The sequence below is a fragment of the Acipenser ruthenus genome, chromosome 36 (assembly GCF_902713425.1).
Source record: "Acipenser ruthenus chromosome 36, fAciRut3.2 maternal haplotype, whole genome shotgun sequence".
NCBI lineage: Eukaryota > Metazoa > Chordata > Actinopteri > Acipenseriformes > Acipenseridae > Acipenser > Acipenser ruthenus.
Window position 1 is genome coordinate 11103570 of NC_081224.1, and position 15655 is coordinate 11119224.

At 40.3% G+C, this 15655-nt stretch overlaps 1 protein-coding gene across 2 annotated transcripts in view; it reads right to left on the reverse strand.

Moving 5' to 3' along the window:
* Positions 1-5519: 5519 nt before the first annotated feature.
* The window catches only part of LOC131706606 (complement C3-like), a 30978-nt gene continuing 20842 nt past the window's right edge, over positions 5520-15655 (reverse strand). For both annotated transcript variants that reach the window (XM_059008005.1, XM_059008004.1), the window contains exons 29-41: positions 14761-14924; positions 13557-13715; positions 13224-13283; positions 12667-12757; positions 12115-12166; positions 11486-11573; positions 11094-11183; positions 10287-10392; positions 9597-9686; positions 8564-8650; positions 8138-8221; positions 6817-6952; positions 5520-5874 (exon numbers count right to left, since the gene is read on the reverse strand). In XM_059008005.1, coding sequence (XP_058863988.1) covers positions 5736-5874; positions 6817-6952; positions 8138-8221; positions 8564-8650; positions 9597-9686; positions 10287-10392; positions 11094-11183; positions 11486-11573; positions 12115-12166; positions 12667-12757; positions 13224-13283; positions 13557-13715; positions 14761-14924 — 1346 coding nt within the window. In that variant the 3' untranslated portion in view covers positions 5520-5735. The remainder of the gene's footprint in view (positions 5875-6816; positions 6953-8137; positions 8222-8563; positions 8651-9596; positions 9687-10286; positions 10393-11093; positions 11184-11485; positions 11574-12114; positions 12167-12666; positions 12758-13223; positions 13284-13556; positions 13716-14760; positions 14925-15655) is intronic.

Sequence of the window (15655 nt, forward strand, 5' to 3'; positions counted from 1 at the left end):
TAAACAGCATCAATTAAACAGTGTGTGTGTGTGTGTGTGTGTGTGTGTGTGTGTGTGTGTGTGTGTTTATTAGGGGTGTGCAGAGAGCCCATTACTCATACTGGAAATCATGTTCGTACTCTGAACCCGAGACTCATACTCGGATTTTACTTGGGTTACGTCATCGGGGATGGGTTAGGCTCAAACCTGAACCGTGTTTAAAATGAATTTGTAGCAGTGTCTGCGTCACGTGGTTCGTGTTAATCTCAGTCGGCGGCGGACGCTTTCTGTCAGAGCCGATATGGACAAACCATGTGAGAATTCTTGGAATGAGTTTTGCCAGGGTGAGTCGGCGAGGAGAAGCCGAGTGGCTTTATTGATGTAGTCCTACATGTGAGAAAGTACTGAGAGTTCAGTCGTCCGGATAAGAAGCGACACCGAAACTACAAGAGTCTACTCATTTTCAAGGTGCAGCAAACACTTCATAAATCTGGCAAGCTGTATTTGGGTTTCCATCTGAGTTTCCAGGGACTGTAACTGAACTGTGTACACTAAATAAAAAATTTACGAATTAAGCTCAAATCTTATACAACGTGCTAAACACATCAACTAGTTATACACTTTACATTTAAATTGCTTTTTGACAATTGTAAGATGTTTTTACAATATGTAAGCAAGGTTATAATAAAACTGACATGATTGCTAAATGGCGTTTCTGTACAGTGATACAGTTTTGGAATTGAATATAATATTTTATATAATATTTTAATAGCACAAGACACGCCACGTTTCAGAGTCATCTCCGCAATGCATCTGGCGCTAAACGAGCACAAACCTATTCTTTTTAAACCATGTGTTCCCCCAGTGAATCGGCCTGTGTGTTTACTGTACCTACTGTGTGAATTACATATATCACGATTCACCTTTAAATAGGGGTTCGTTAGCGAGTCTGCTGTCGCGCTTTCGGGGCTGCAGTGCAAGCGAGATGTTCAGAACTCTGGACAGCGACCGGCGTTCTGGGAAGCGGAGGTGAATTCAAACACACGGATAAAAACAGGGTCACTACATTACCTGACTATTCATTCGCACGTGTAATTCCGGAGGGGTATGTGCCTCGTGCTCATGTATTTACCCCAAAACTGAGCAGGTTTGACCAATAATCCTCATGTAAAGTGGCTTTAAAGCCAGTGTTTAAGCATTAAACATGCATATTATGGAACAAATGATCAAAGTTTTGTAGATTGTTTAAATTGGTTTAAGGGGAATATTGAATATTCATTAAAGGGCCGTGTTTCAGCGAGACACGCATGACAGAGACGAGTCTTTGAGATAACCTATTTTACTGACCACGACCTTTCCATGAACACTGTCTCAAATGCGCACGCTTTATTTACTGTGTATGTAACTATAAAACACAGTCATCAAACGCCTTTGTTTTCAGAGAGCTGCGCTTTTAAACGAGGCGATTGTAAAGCATTAAAGACTAAAGAGGTCATATTGGCCATCTGGACCTGCTTTGAAGAACAAAAGGCCTGCAGCCCTTGTGTGAATGGCCGCTATACAGGGACACACGCCTCTAGCAGTTTTGAAACATTACAACGCATTCAATATTAACATTGCGTGCTATTGGACAATGCATATCTTATTTATAAAATGCGAAGGGTGCATTGCAAACAGCATGCTGAAGAACTAAACTGAAACACATTAGAAACTTCTTACAGTATTTCTGTACACTGTATTGTTTAATTGGTGCATCTAAAATTAAACACAAACAGATCCATAAGATGTATTCTTAACCCAGGAATTGTAATACATACAGTTATGGCCATATATATATATATATATATATATATATATATATATATATATATATATATATATATATATATATATATATATATATATATATGAACATCATTTGTATATTTTATTTAACATCATGTAATCAAAGAAACTACAAAATGATATCCAAAAATCTACAGGAAGGAAGCCATAATAGTAGTACAGTATTTCATGTTAGATTTCAAAATGTCACATTTTTACATTTGTCAGTGTTTCGTTAAGTATAGAAACCTACAAAGCAGCGTGTAATTCAATACGTTAAGGTAACATTATTCAGCAGGTTTCATTCGACTTTATGAAGCAACATGAGTTCATTTTGTAGGGTGATGCAACACTTTTGGCCAAAGCTATACGTTCTTACGGCATATATTGTACTAAAATCTCCTTAATGGCTGACTGCTATTCTTAATGTAAAGCGATGTTAACACTTGTATTCTGTATCAGCGCGCAGGTTTCCAGTAGTATCTTCATCATAGCTACATAGATTTATGAATAGATTCTCTGCACAATATGGAAGTCCATTTCTAAGGGGTTGGCTACAGTAAAACGGGACGGATGCACTGTATATATTTGCTGTGTTTAAAACGGAATCATTAAAAACACACAAATAATATTGTCAAACACAACAGTTAAAAACATACCCGTGTCAAAGGGATCGGGTTAATTGAGGTATTTAACATTTGCATATCTTAAGATTCCAAAAGCATTTCGCACCAGTGGAGCCCAGGTGTGAATGGCCAGTGCGGTCCTCTCTATAAACGGCAGGGGGAGAGACACCCGGGGGCACACTTGGATGAGCTGCACCCGAGAGAAGGACTGTTTGCAGGGAGAGCAGATTTGGAACCACACGATGGAATTCGGACCGGTGAAACGGAAGACGAGAGTCACCATATCCCGCGTCATGAAAAGGGAAATATGTCTTTACTGGGAGAACAACCCTGGAGAAACATACCGAGAAATTGCCGACACGTTCCAGCTCAACTACGGCGTAAAGGCGCATCATGTCACGGTTAGCAGAATCATCAGGGACCGGGAGAAATGGCTTTCTACAGAGAATAAAGCTACTGGCAACCCGACCCAAGTTAAAAAGACAAGCCCGAATGACAGGAAAGACAAAATGCTTGAGAAAATACCAGCGCTACTGAATGGACAACAGGAGGCAAATATTTCTACAAATACAGCTGCAGTGGCTGTTGATACAAATAAACTCTGCGCACCTTCACCTGAAACAGCCAACGGGAGCAGAACCTGCAGTCTGATTGTGACGAAGGACACCAGAGCACCCGTATGTAAGAGAAAGCGCTGTGACGTAGAGGAACGCACAACACATGGAACTCGGTTGGCACCCAAGCATCCATGCGGGGTTCTGACCCATGGAGATAGCAGCAAGAACGCGGGATCTGTTCTTAATGTAAAACCGAGTGTTAAAACGTCATCGGGGTGTGTGAAGCCCAAAGTGCTTCAGGTGGAGAATTCTGTGTTTCTCTGGCTGATGAGCATTGCTGTGGAGAGGCGCATTCCAGTCCCTGATGAAATAGTTCTGAAGGTTTCCCAACAATTCGGTGAACTCGTGGGTGTTTCGGACTTTGTATTCACAAAGGAATGGCTGAGCGGGGTCTACAGGAGACTGGGGCTCGCTTTGGGAACCGGGCACACGGACAGAGGCGGACCCGTCACGATGCAATAGAAGTGACTTAAAAATCCTTTAATGACGCGTTGTATTCCTATATATTTCCCTATTGTGCCGTATTCTACGGAGTTGGTCATCTGTATTGTCATCAGTTCTGTTTTTTTGGAAAATGACGCATGCCTGCAAACTGTAACCTAAAAGTCGTGTAACGTACACTATTGTAATGTATGTGTAAGACGTGACATTAAATAACTGCATTGATTTTAAAAAATACAACTTTCTGTGTGACCAGCAGTGTGGTTCTGTTGCACCCCTATGATCACACGACTCACATTTAACAACGCAGCGCTTCTGTCCTATTAGACCACAGTTAACTTTAACAGTGGCTGTTAGTTTGTAGCCTCGTTATTCACTGTAAATGTACCTGAAGTAAAAAGAAAGCTCTTTCAGCAGCTTCCAAACACACCTTAGTGTTTATTTTAATGTGCGGATATTTAGACGCACAAACGTGCAAAATTACATCAGTGATAAAATGTTTAAAATCTGTAGATGTTCATTTCCTAAGTGTTGTTCAAGATTAAAATGAATATTTTTTGGTTCAATTTGGTGTGTTTGCGATTTTTTTTTATATGACTGAAACCTCATTTTTCTGTTAGTGATTACATCTCTGGCCAAAAGTTTTGCATCACCTTATAGAATGAATTAACGCTGCTTCATAAAGTCGAATGAAACCTGCTGAGTAATGTCACGGTAACATTTTGAATGACATACTGCTTTGTAGAATAACTGACTAAAATTGAAAAATGTGACATTTCGAAATCTAACATGAAATACTGTACTATTATTATGGCTTCAGGTAGACTTTTGCGATATCCTTTTGCAGTGTCTTTGATTACACGATGTTAAACAAAGGATCTCAATTATATATATATATATGTTGTGAACAGGCCTTATAATATTTTAGTTTGAAAATGCTACCCTAACTGTTCTTGGGCTGAGTTCAGGTATTCGCTTTACAATACAAATGTCTTAATCATAGATAATTGCTCACACTAAAAAAAACAACGAGTAGGTCTCATCTTGTCGAAAGAGATGAAGCATTCATGAGATATCTCATTTGCATGTCATAGGACGCCTCTTCACAGAGTCATTACAGTGCTTCACGGCCCTGGAAGCCGTGTGTGTGTGTGTGTGTGTGTGTGTGTGCCGTCCATCCCTGCTAGCGCTATCATTGGCTGCTTCAAGGTTTTATAAAAGCAATAAACGGACAGCGATAGGTGGAAACTTCAGTTCGCAACATCAGTGGGTTTCGTTTATTGGACACTTGAAGCAACCAATGATAGCAGAGATTTCGATTTAGCTGTCCATTCACAGAAGAGGGATGTAGTTACGGGGCGTGGCAGTGTGAAAGCTCGCTGTCTGAATGTTTCGCTTCCCAAACCGAGAGCTGATGAGAGGAGGGGTTGGTATTTGAGAGCCGTTTCAACGTGAGTTTAAAAAAAAACCTTTTACTTAAGCGTTTTACTTAAAACAGGATTTCGTTTCCCTCAGTTATATCCTTCTGTAAATACCGTTGTGGCGTCAGGCTAACGTGTTCACGACACTTATGCGAAGAAGTGTTTTGATTTTTGCTTTGTGAATCCCAGTTGCTGGAATTTGCTGGTAGGCTATTGAAATAAACAGAGAATGCGTGATGATTTGTTCGTTGTAATAACCAGCAATCCGGACTCATGCTTAAACATCCATAAACGATTGTTGTTGTCTCTGACACTTGTAATTAACCAAAGTTTAAGGACCGTGGTCTTCCAGAGAGGCTGTGTGGTCCAGTGGTTAAAGAAAAGGGTTTGTAACCAGGAGGTCCCCGGTTCAAATCCCACCTCAGCCACGGACTCTGTGTGACCCTGAGGAAGTCACTTCACCTCCTTGTGCTCCGTCTTTCGGGTGAGACGTAGTTGTAAGTGACTCTGCAGCTGATGCATAGTTCACACACCCGAGTCTCTGTAAGCCTTGGATAAAGGCGTCTGCTAAATAATAATAATAAATAGGAATCCCTTTTCACAAACACAAAGCAGTTTTTCTTTTTTTTTTAATAATCTTTATTGTGTTAATGGCATTACCTGAATCAGCAATGGAAAAATTATTATTAATAATAATAATAATAATAATAATAATAATAATAATAATAATAATAACAAACGTTAATGTGTGAGAATTGATTTTAGGCAAGAACATATGGTAAAAGACTCTGCACTCCTTAGTGCCAGATTAGCCCCACACACAGTGTTTAACTGGGGCAGCCGAAGACCATTTCGTCTGCGAATGATTGGATGTCCTGGCATGTGGCGAGCATGTTATGTTCTTGGCATTCCTTATTGGTCGGCCACCACTCTATCCAGGTCCCGCCTCCTAGGATGTAGCTCATCCTGCAAAAGATGACCAACGGTGTGATCAGATTGCTTTTAAAAAAAAAACACATGTTTTCCATGTATTACCACAGGCGTCTGGATAAGTTAATACACTGGGTGGACAGCTGTGGCCAAAGGTTTTGCACCACCTAGAATTTTCAGATTGAGACATCATTTAAAAAAGAAAAAAAAACTACATGAATGTAATTTAGATCTTTTATTTAACATCGTGTAATCAAAGAAACTACAAAATGATTCAGCAAACTTCTACCGGAAGCCATAATAGCCTCATCTCTCCCTACACCCCCACTCGACCTCTCCGCTCCGCCTGCACTAGAAGACTAGCTCTACCACCGCTACGCTCCCCTGCCTCCAAAGCCCGCTCCTTCTCCACCCTTGCTCCGCAGTGGTGGAATGACCTTCCTACAGATGTCAGGACTGCCCAGTCCCTGACCACATTCCGGCGCCTCCTTAAGACTCACCTCTTCAAAGAGCACCTGTAGAACTCCTCTGTTTGTATCCTGGGACACTATCACCCTTCATGTAAATGTGTTTTATTTTGCTCTTATCAGCCCCTATTTTACTGCATTTAATCCTGTACTTCAGAATACTGTAATCTGCCAAGTTTTTAACCTGTAGTACTTTGTATTTAATCACATCCTGATGTAACTATCACTATTTAATCATATCCTGATGTAACTATCACTATTACCTGCTGTATTATTGAATTGTGGTTTGTCAAACTTGTACTTTACTTGAACTAAAGTTATTGTATTTCTTGCTCTTATTGTATTACTTGTATTGTAACGCTTGAAATGTTTTTGCTTACGATTGTAAGTCGCCCTGGATAAGGGCGTCTGCTAAGAAATAAATAATAATAATAATAATAATAGTAGTACAGTAATATTTCATTAAGGTTCAGCCGCTTGCCTCTAGTAATGAGCAGCTCTGGGTACTCACCCGCTTCCCAGTCTCCACAGATCCTGATCTTTGCCCATGATTAGGTAGTACCTGCCCTCCTGCAGGTCCAGGGCTGTTCGGCAACTGCTGTGGGAGATGAAGTCTCTCTTCTTGTGTAAAGGATTTTCATCACTCCCTGGAAGAGAAATCATCTCTCAGAGATCAGAGGACATGATCAGACAGCAAACACAAACCCGTGCAGATACCTGCAGCTTGCTTCAAGAGAAATCATCTCTCAGAGATCAGAGGACATGATCAGACAGAAAACACAAACCTGTGCAGATACCTGCAGCTTGCTTCAAGAGAAATCATCTCTCAGAGATCAGAGGACATGATCAGACAGCAAACACAAACCTGTGCAGATACCTGCAGCTTGCTTCAAGAGAAATCATCTCTCAGAGATCAGAGGACATGATCAGACAGCAAACACAAACCCGTGCAGATACCTGCAGCTTGCTTCAAGAGAAATCATCTCTCAGAGATCAGAGGACATGATCAGACAGCAAACACAAACCCATGCAGATACCTGCAGCTTGCCTCAAGAGAAATCACCTCTCAGAGATCAGAGAACATGATCAGACAGCAAACACAAACCCATGCAGATACCTGCAGCTTGCCTCAAGAGAAATCATCTCTCAGAGATCAGAGGACATGATCAGACAGCAAACACAAACCCGTGCAGATACCTGCAGCTTGCTTCAAGAGAAATCATCTCTCAGAGATCAGAGAACATGATCAGACAGCAAACACAAACCTGTGCAGATACCTGCAGCTTGCTTCAAGAGAAATCACCTCTCAGAGATCAGAGAACATGATCAGACAGCAAACACAAACCCGTGCAGATACCTGCAGCTTGCTTCAAGGTATACTCTCATGTTTGGTTTCTAAACCAACCCAACTGAGTTCATTTGGAAACTCTGGAGGGAAGGAACTCTGTTTCTTTTTCATTTATGTATTTCTTTTTTTAAACAACCATCAACTATCTTTCTGCTCTGGATAGAACAATAGACTTTCAAATCAATTTCAACAAATTTACTGAACGCTATTTATTTTTTTGATACAATTGCCCCATTATTAATCCCCTTTATTTATTTTTCTGTTTAAGACATCAACACTTTTTTTTTTTTTTAATTCTTTTAATTAATAAGTGTCGTCTTATGTAAGTCGCCCTGGATAAGGGCGTCAGCTAAGAAATTAATAATAATAACAGTAAAGTCACTCATATTTAACCCTTACAGCTCTCTGTATTAGCCAGGAATATAAACTGTTCACATTTCAAACACAAAACGAGCACAAAGTCAATAGAAAGAATGGAGGTTACCTTCTTTGATAATTTGCTCAATGACCATGGTGTAGTAATCATATGTTGAGTTTCGTCTGGCGCTCACTAGTTTGGCTTTGTACACTGAGAGAGAGACACAATGAATCATTAGAACAAACACCAGCAACAAAGCAAAACACCAAGGCCAGATCGACTCAGCTTAATCACTATTGAAAGCACAGCTAACCCTGAATCAACACGTTATTCCACAGCTCAGGAGAGCTGAAAGTCAGTGGGTGTTGTTCAATCCCACTGCCGAGCCAATCCAATCCCCTCTTTACACCCTTGAGCTCCACTTTACCAAGTGAGTCTTTCCGGGACCCCTCTGATATGTGTTTCTATATACAGAATGGCTGTCTTTGCTATTTGGTGTTGATTTACATGTCTTTCTCAGTGACATCATGTTTAATTGACATGTTTAATTACCGTACTCCGTTCCAGGTTCACAAGCAATGTCAAGTCTCTGATTCACAGTGATTTTACGATCTTGTTTTTTCTGTAAACTGCAGTTTTCTGTGAGGGGTTTAAAAAAAAGAAAAAAAGACAAAAGTGATATTTTATGTACAGTCGTGCAAATTTATTGGAACACCTCAAGATTTGTCATTTATATCTTTCATATACCTACCTGCATGAAAACCTCTGGGGGTGAGATTTTCAATTTCCGGTCAGTAATTGGTGATATAGAAATAACGGGTGCTCATGTGTGAAAATGTTAGACCGCTTTGTGCTTTAATCAGGCGTCTTAAACAACTTCTAAAAAGTCTCCTGCATTTTACCATCTGAGGCTCTGTGTTCCTTTTCTCTGACTGTTTTAAATGAATTGCACGTGTGGCCTATTAAAGTCATCAATTAAATCAGACAATCATTAATTTGCCTATTTTTGACACATTTCCAAGAGTTGCAGTCACAGTGGTTTGATCTCATATGCACAGCAAACCAGAACACCAGAAGCAATGGGGTGTTCTGAGCAATTCACTCGTATGATAGAAAGAAATGTCACATGGTTGTATCGCATCACAGGGATGGGGAAAGACTCTGGATGGATATAAGGCAGTAGTGTGGAGTAGTGGTTAGGGCTCTGGACACTTGACCGGAGGGTCGTGGGTTCAATCCCAGGTGGGGGGACACTGCTGCTGTACCCTTGAGCAAGGTACTTTACCTAGATTGCTCCAGTAAAAACCCAACTGTATAAATGGGTAATTGTATGTAAAGATAATGTGTAAAAAATAATGGAATTGTATGTAAAAATAATGTGATATCTTGCAACAATTGTAAGACGCCTTGGATAAGGGCGTCTGCTAAGAAATAAATAATAATAATAATAACAAGCTCAGGTGTGTCTTATTATTAACCGCATAGTAAAACCAGGAATGGATCGGACTGCCATCCACCGGGAGTCTCGTTTCCGTCCCTGCATCAGTATCTGGGTCTGCTCCGTATTAGAACATGATGAAGCTACCTTCGGCACACCTGCACACTTCCTCTTGGCAGATCTTGCTCAGCAGCCCGCTTTCTTTGTCTGGATGGTAGAATTTCATACAGCGGTTCTCTGCAATGAGAAGGGGCTTAGTCAGCATTAACCCAGCCAAGAAAAGGTGGAAGAATTCCATTGAGCCGCGATAATGCTGCCACAGCTAGAGCAGTAAGGGCAGGAAACAGAGTTCAATGTTATAGTATCTACTCTTTTAAAGGGGGAGGTACAGTAATAATGGACAGCCAAAAGCTCTGCATCACCCTCTATACAGAATTGACTAATTCTTGTTCATAAAGTCGAATGAAACCTGCTGAATAATGTTACGTTAACATGTTGAATTAGTACCACTTTGTAGTTTTTTCCATATGCTTCACAAAACTAAAATCAAAATCTAACATGAAATCCTGTACTAAAATTAGGGCTTCCGGTAGACTTTTGCGATATCAGTTTGTAGTTTCTTTGGTTACACAATGTTAAATACAATATTTAAATTATGTTCATATATATATGGCGATGCTAAACTTTTGGATGTAGCTGTAGACACACACATAGGAAACTTAACACAGTACAATTGTGCACACAGTGACTGCAGGGGATATCTGAAACGTGTGCTTGCTATAAAGAAGCTTCTTAATCTTGGTACCTGCACCTAGTTTTTCATTCTTAAACCCTTACCTAAGGCGTAGTACTCATAGACAGTGACTGCAGCTGGCTGGATCAGACCCACTTCAAACTCCTTGTGCACTCTAAAAGAGATGCAGTCCTTGACCTTGTGAGATATCTGCAAGCACAGAGCACCCGTTTCAACAGCCACTCAATCGCACCACGGCCAATCCGTTGCACGCAACTTTCAGGGTTTTAAAAAAAGTGTTTTAAGAATACATACGAACCAGTAATAGGTTAGTGCCTGGAGTCAGAACTTTTGCCCTATTGAATAACTTTTTAGTCCATTAGCCACCCAACTTTTACAAAAGTTTTTCTGTTGATATAAACCTCTTAATAAATTAAATAAACCCTGATCTCATTTTTTTAACAATACTACATTAACATCTTCAGAGAATACAGCTCTGGCCAAATGTTTTGCACCACCTACTATTTTAGGATTCAGACATCATTTAAAAAAAACAAACAGATATGAACATAATTTAGATCTTTTATTTAACATCATGTCAAAGAAACTACAAAATGAAAAAAGTCTACCGGAAGCCATGACAGTAGTACAGTATTTTAGATTTCGAAATGTCCAATTTTTCTGTTGTAAGTTTTTCTTTATTATATGTAAAACTACAAAGCGGAATGTAATTCAATATGTTAACGTAGCATTATTCAGCAGGCTGCATTTGACATTTATAAAGCAAATTTAGTTAATTCTCTAGGGTGAAAACTTTTTGACCATAGCTGTAATCACAAACAAACAAAAAGAACAATATGTATGAATATGTTAGTGAGCTAGTTACAGCTAACGGAAAACAGACTGGGTACCTTGTCAAAGTAAAGGATGAGAGAGCCCTTATCTGAAAGAGCTGTGTCCATCTCAAACTTCTGAAAATACTGGTCCACTCCATTCGTCATCTGGTTAGGAAAAACAATCCGAAAATATGCATTGCAGTCAATCCAGATTCGATGTAAGCGCCCATATTAATTGAGATGGTCTCTCTGAAATCTTCTATCAAATTAGATATATTAATTCATATCATTTATGTAGCTACCTGCACAAAAACCTCTGGGTGTGAGAATTTCAATTTCCGACCAGTAATCAGTGATCTAACTAATCCAAATAACAGAAGCAATGGGGTGTTCTGATAAATGTGCACGCGACTCTATGTCACCCAGTCCCTGTGAAGTTATATTGAGAGAGGTGACTGGTGGCTTACCTTTTCAAGATCGTCCTTGTCAGGTCTGAATCCTGTTAGCATGGTGATATCAACGATAGACATCGTGGCGTCTCTTGTACCCAGATAGCTACAGAAGAACAAGATGAGATTCTCGGAATTAAATACACAGACTGAGTCATAGGAAAAGAGAGTAGTTAGGGGTTGGTTGCACTTGAATGGAGTGACAGATGGATAATTAATTTCTATTGATAAATAGTAAGATAACAGAAACAGGCTGCAGTCGTGTATGCTCTGAGCCTACTATAGTATAAATACCAGGCAAGGAGGCGACACAGAGAGAGAGCCTCTAATACCTCCAGGATCATCGTTTACATTCTGATGAGATGAAGTGAATCTTTTTTTAACTGTAATAATTAAAAACACTGAACATTGATATAAAACAATAGGCTTCCTAAATGACCTGGCATAGGAAACCATGTGACAGGAGATCAAATGTTACCGGCAATTATTATTATTTTTTTATTTGCACAGTACTTGAGGTAAGCACAAGAACGCATTCTATTTCCACGGTAACGCAGAATAATTACAAAGCATTCCATTTCCATGGTAACAGAAAAATTAGAAAGCATTCCATTTCCACAGGAGAAAGAAAAGAAAGGCACACTTACGTTGCACAGATTTTTATTTCTAGCGTGTCCAAGGCTCCTTCAGGTTTTTTCGCTATAAATCAAATTAAAAAATAAATAAAAAACAATACCTGGGTCAAATGATTTGACAAATGAATTATATATATATTGTTTTTATCATTGATTAATTGTATCTCCCTCCTTAAAAGCCCCGCTAGTCTGAATATTTCAATGGATTAAACATCTATATGCACATAATTTAGAGTTATTTAACATCATGCAATCAAATAAACTACAAAATCACAGAAGTCCACCGGAAGCCATAATAGTAGTGCAGCATTTCATGTTAGATTTTTAAAATGTCGCATTTTACAATTTTGGTCAGTTTTTCGTTAAGTGTACGGCAAACTACAAAGCGGTGTGTAATTCAATATGTTAACATTGTTCAGCAGGTTTCATTCGACTTTATGAAGCAACGTTAGTTCATTCCATAGGGTGATGCAGCACCTTTGGTCAGGGCTGTACACTATAACCGTTACTTGATGAGATCACGTTGAAATGCTTTGAGATTCAAAGGGGGGAAAGGCAGCGTACCGTTATTGGGTCTTGTGATTGATACATCCAGTTCAAAGTTTTTGCAGTCGGTCGACTTCCCCTCTGGGATAGCATTGTAGAACGTCATCACCTGGGAATTCATTTCAAACACATGGTGGCAATTTAAAGGAGTTGCATTAGGAGAATGAATCCGATCTGATCTGATTTCAACGCCGTTGTGTTTTCAGTTTGTGTGTGCAGATCGACAGCCTCGAATGAGTCCTTACTCGCTATCGACAACTCTGCTTCTACCTCACACAGTTCTACTAGAAAAGGAAGCGGTTGTGTACCTCTTAAAAGCATGCCTAACGCCAAACTAATACATGCACAGTGAAAGGTTAAAAAAGACTATGGCCAAATGCAGGCTAAAAATTCAATAGGAAAAGCTGGGAGCGAATGATAAAATGTGAAAATCTAGACACCACCAGACGAGGTAATCCCAGCCACCGACTTCCACTCCAAAGCTTCTAAACGATCAATCAAAATGCCAAGGCACAACCTGAAAAGAAATCGTATTCAAGTCGACAAAGGCTTCGGCTCTTATCCGGTGTACTCACGGTCAAGGTGCCCTGGCCGACGCCTTTAGCTGTCACGTTGAATGCTTGGTCGATCCTTGCCTGTAACAAAGCAGACGCACAGCTGTGAAGTGAAACAAGTGAATTTAACTACAGAAGCGTCCTCCTTGATTCAGGTGGTATTTCTTAAATCCACAGGAGTGTTGCGGGTGCACAGATTAGTGGTGTACCCTACGTACTGCCCCCGGGTTAGACGTGACTCTGAGAGCTCTATTGAAGACACAGAGGAAGGAGGGTTACACTTCTTTAAAAGAGTCCCCAGGATGTGATGACTGAACCCGTGATAGAAGGTTTTCCCAGTCGTCTTCTCCTTACCTTCTCGGACCTTGGCATGTAGATATTGTCGTTGCTGATCTTCCATTTGACAGGCTTGCTGCGGCCAGACAAGCTGAGCTCCACGTCCAGGTTCACGTCCTGGACCAGAGGCACCGCGACCATGTAATCAGCTATAGCCTGGAAGACAATGATGGTCGCCTGCAATGACACAAGAGACATTCACAGATCAATTGAGACAGTCAGTACCTCAGTTGTCTTTTACGCTGCCGAACGCCTACAAAGTAAAAAAAAACATTTCTTGGTTTTCCCAGCTGATTGAGGAATAGGTTGTATGAATAAAAAAAACATAATCAAAACAAAATTGTAAAGTGCATTGACTAAAACGCAAGGTACAGACCAGGTAAAGCAATGTGTTTCCTGCACTGTAACCCTTTTAACTTGGTGGGACGTGGTTACCAGGTACAGGTGCCAAACTGAAGGGCTTCCTATTCAAATTTCAACCGGTAACAAAACACCTTCAACGCTGTTTTAGTGAAAGAGATGCATGGTTTAGCTCTGTAATGGCAATACTGGCATGCATGCTTGTGCACTCTGGTCTGAATGCAACTCTTTGCTTTTGCATGAAATTCAATCCAAAACTAGAAATCTGGTTCATCCAGAACTATAAAACAACATTGGAATATGTAATAAAACTACAGCTCTGGCCAAAAGTTTTGCATCATAAATTCGAATTAAACCTGCTGAATAATGTCATGTGAACATAATGAATTACACACCACTTTGTAGTTTTCCATATACTTAATGAGAAATGTGACATTTCAAAATTATTATTTGTTTATTTAGCAGACGCCTTTATCCAAGGCGACTTACAGAGACTAGGGTGTGTGAACTATGCATCAGCTGCAGAGTCACTTACAATTACGTCTCATCTGAAAGACGGAGCACAAGGAGGTTAAGTGACTTGCTCTGGGTCACACAACGAGTCAGTGGCAGAGGTGGGATTTGAACCGGGGACCTCCTGGTTACAAGCCCTTTTCTTTAACCACTGGACCACACAGCCTCCTAACTAACATGACATCTAACATGAAATACTGGACTACTATTATGGCTTCCAGTTGACACGATGTTAAAATTCTAGATGATGCAAAACATTCGGCCACAGCTGTGCACAACAATGTCTTTGACCAACCTTCCGAGTGGGTAAAATCCCCGGTAAACACGGGCGCCCACTTTCTACACTTGCCTGTGTGGAGCTATAGCCTCCTCCATAGAACCTTTGCTCAGTCAACCATTTCACAGCTTTCCCGGCGCGATCGTATTGTTTCGCCTTCACACTGGCCATGAGGGCGTAGGCTGTGGCTTCAAGGGTGAAGAGATGGGATGCAGGTACAGGCCAATGGCTTTGATCTGAATCAAACAAGCATGAAGAGAGGCTGGAGCAGGGCTGTGCGCTCAGGGTGGGGAGCACATAAGAACATAAGAAAGTTTACAAACGAGAGGAGGCCATTCAGCCCATCTTGCTCGTTTGGTTGTTTGTAGCTTATTGATCCCAGAATCTCATCAAGTAGCTTCTTGAAGGATCCCAGGGTGTCAGCTTCAACAACATTACTAGGGAGTTGGTTCCATACCCTCACAATTCTCTGTGTAAAAAAGTGCCTCCAATTTTCTGTTCTGAATGCCCCTTTATCTAATCTCCATTTGTGACCCCCTGGTCCTTGTTTCTTTTCTCAGGTCAAAAAAGTCCCCTGGGTCGACATTGTCAATACCTTTTAGGATTTTGAATGCTTGAATGCTTGAATCAGACCACCGCGTAATCTTCTTTGTTCAATTCAAGACTATTCAAGACTGAATAGATTCAATTCTTTTAGCCTGTCTGCATACGACATGCCTTTTAAACCCGGGATAATTCTGGTCGCTCTTCTTTGCACTCTTTCTAGAGCAGCAATATCCTTTTTGCAACAAGATTATCAGAACTGAACACAATATTCTAGGTGAGGTCTTACTAATGCATTGTAAAGTTTTAACATTACTTCCCTTGATTTAAATTCAACACTTCTCACAATATATCCGAGCATCTTGTTAGCCTTTTTTATAGCTTCCCCACATTGTCTAGATGAAGACATTTCTGAGTCAACATA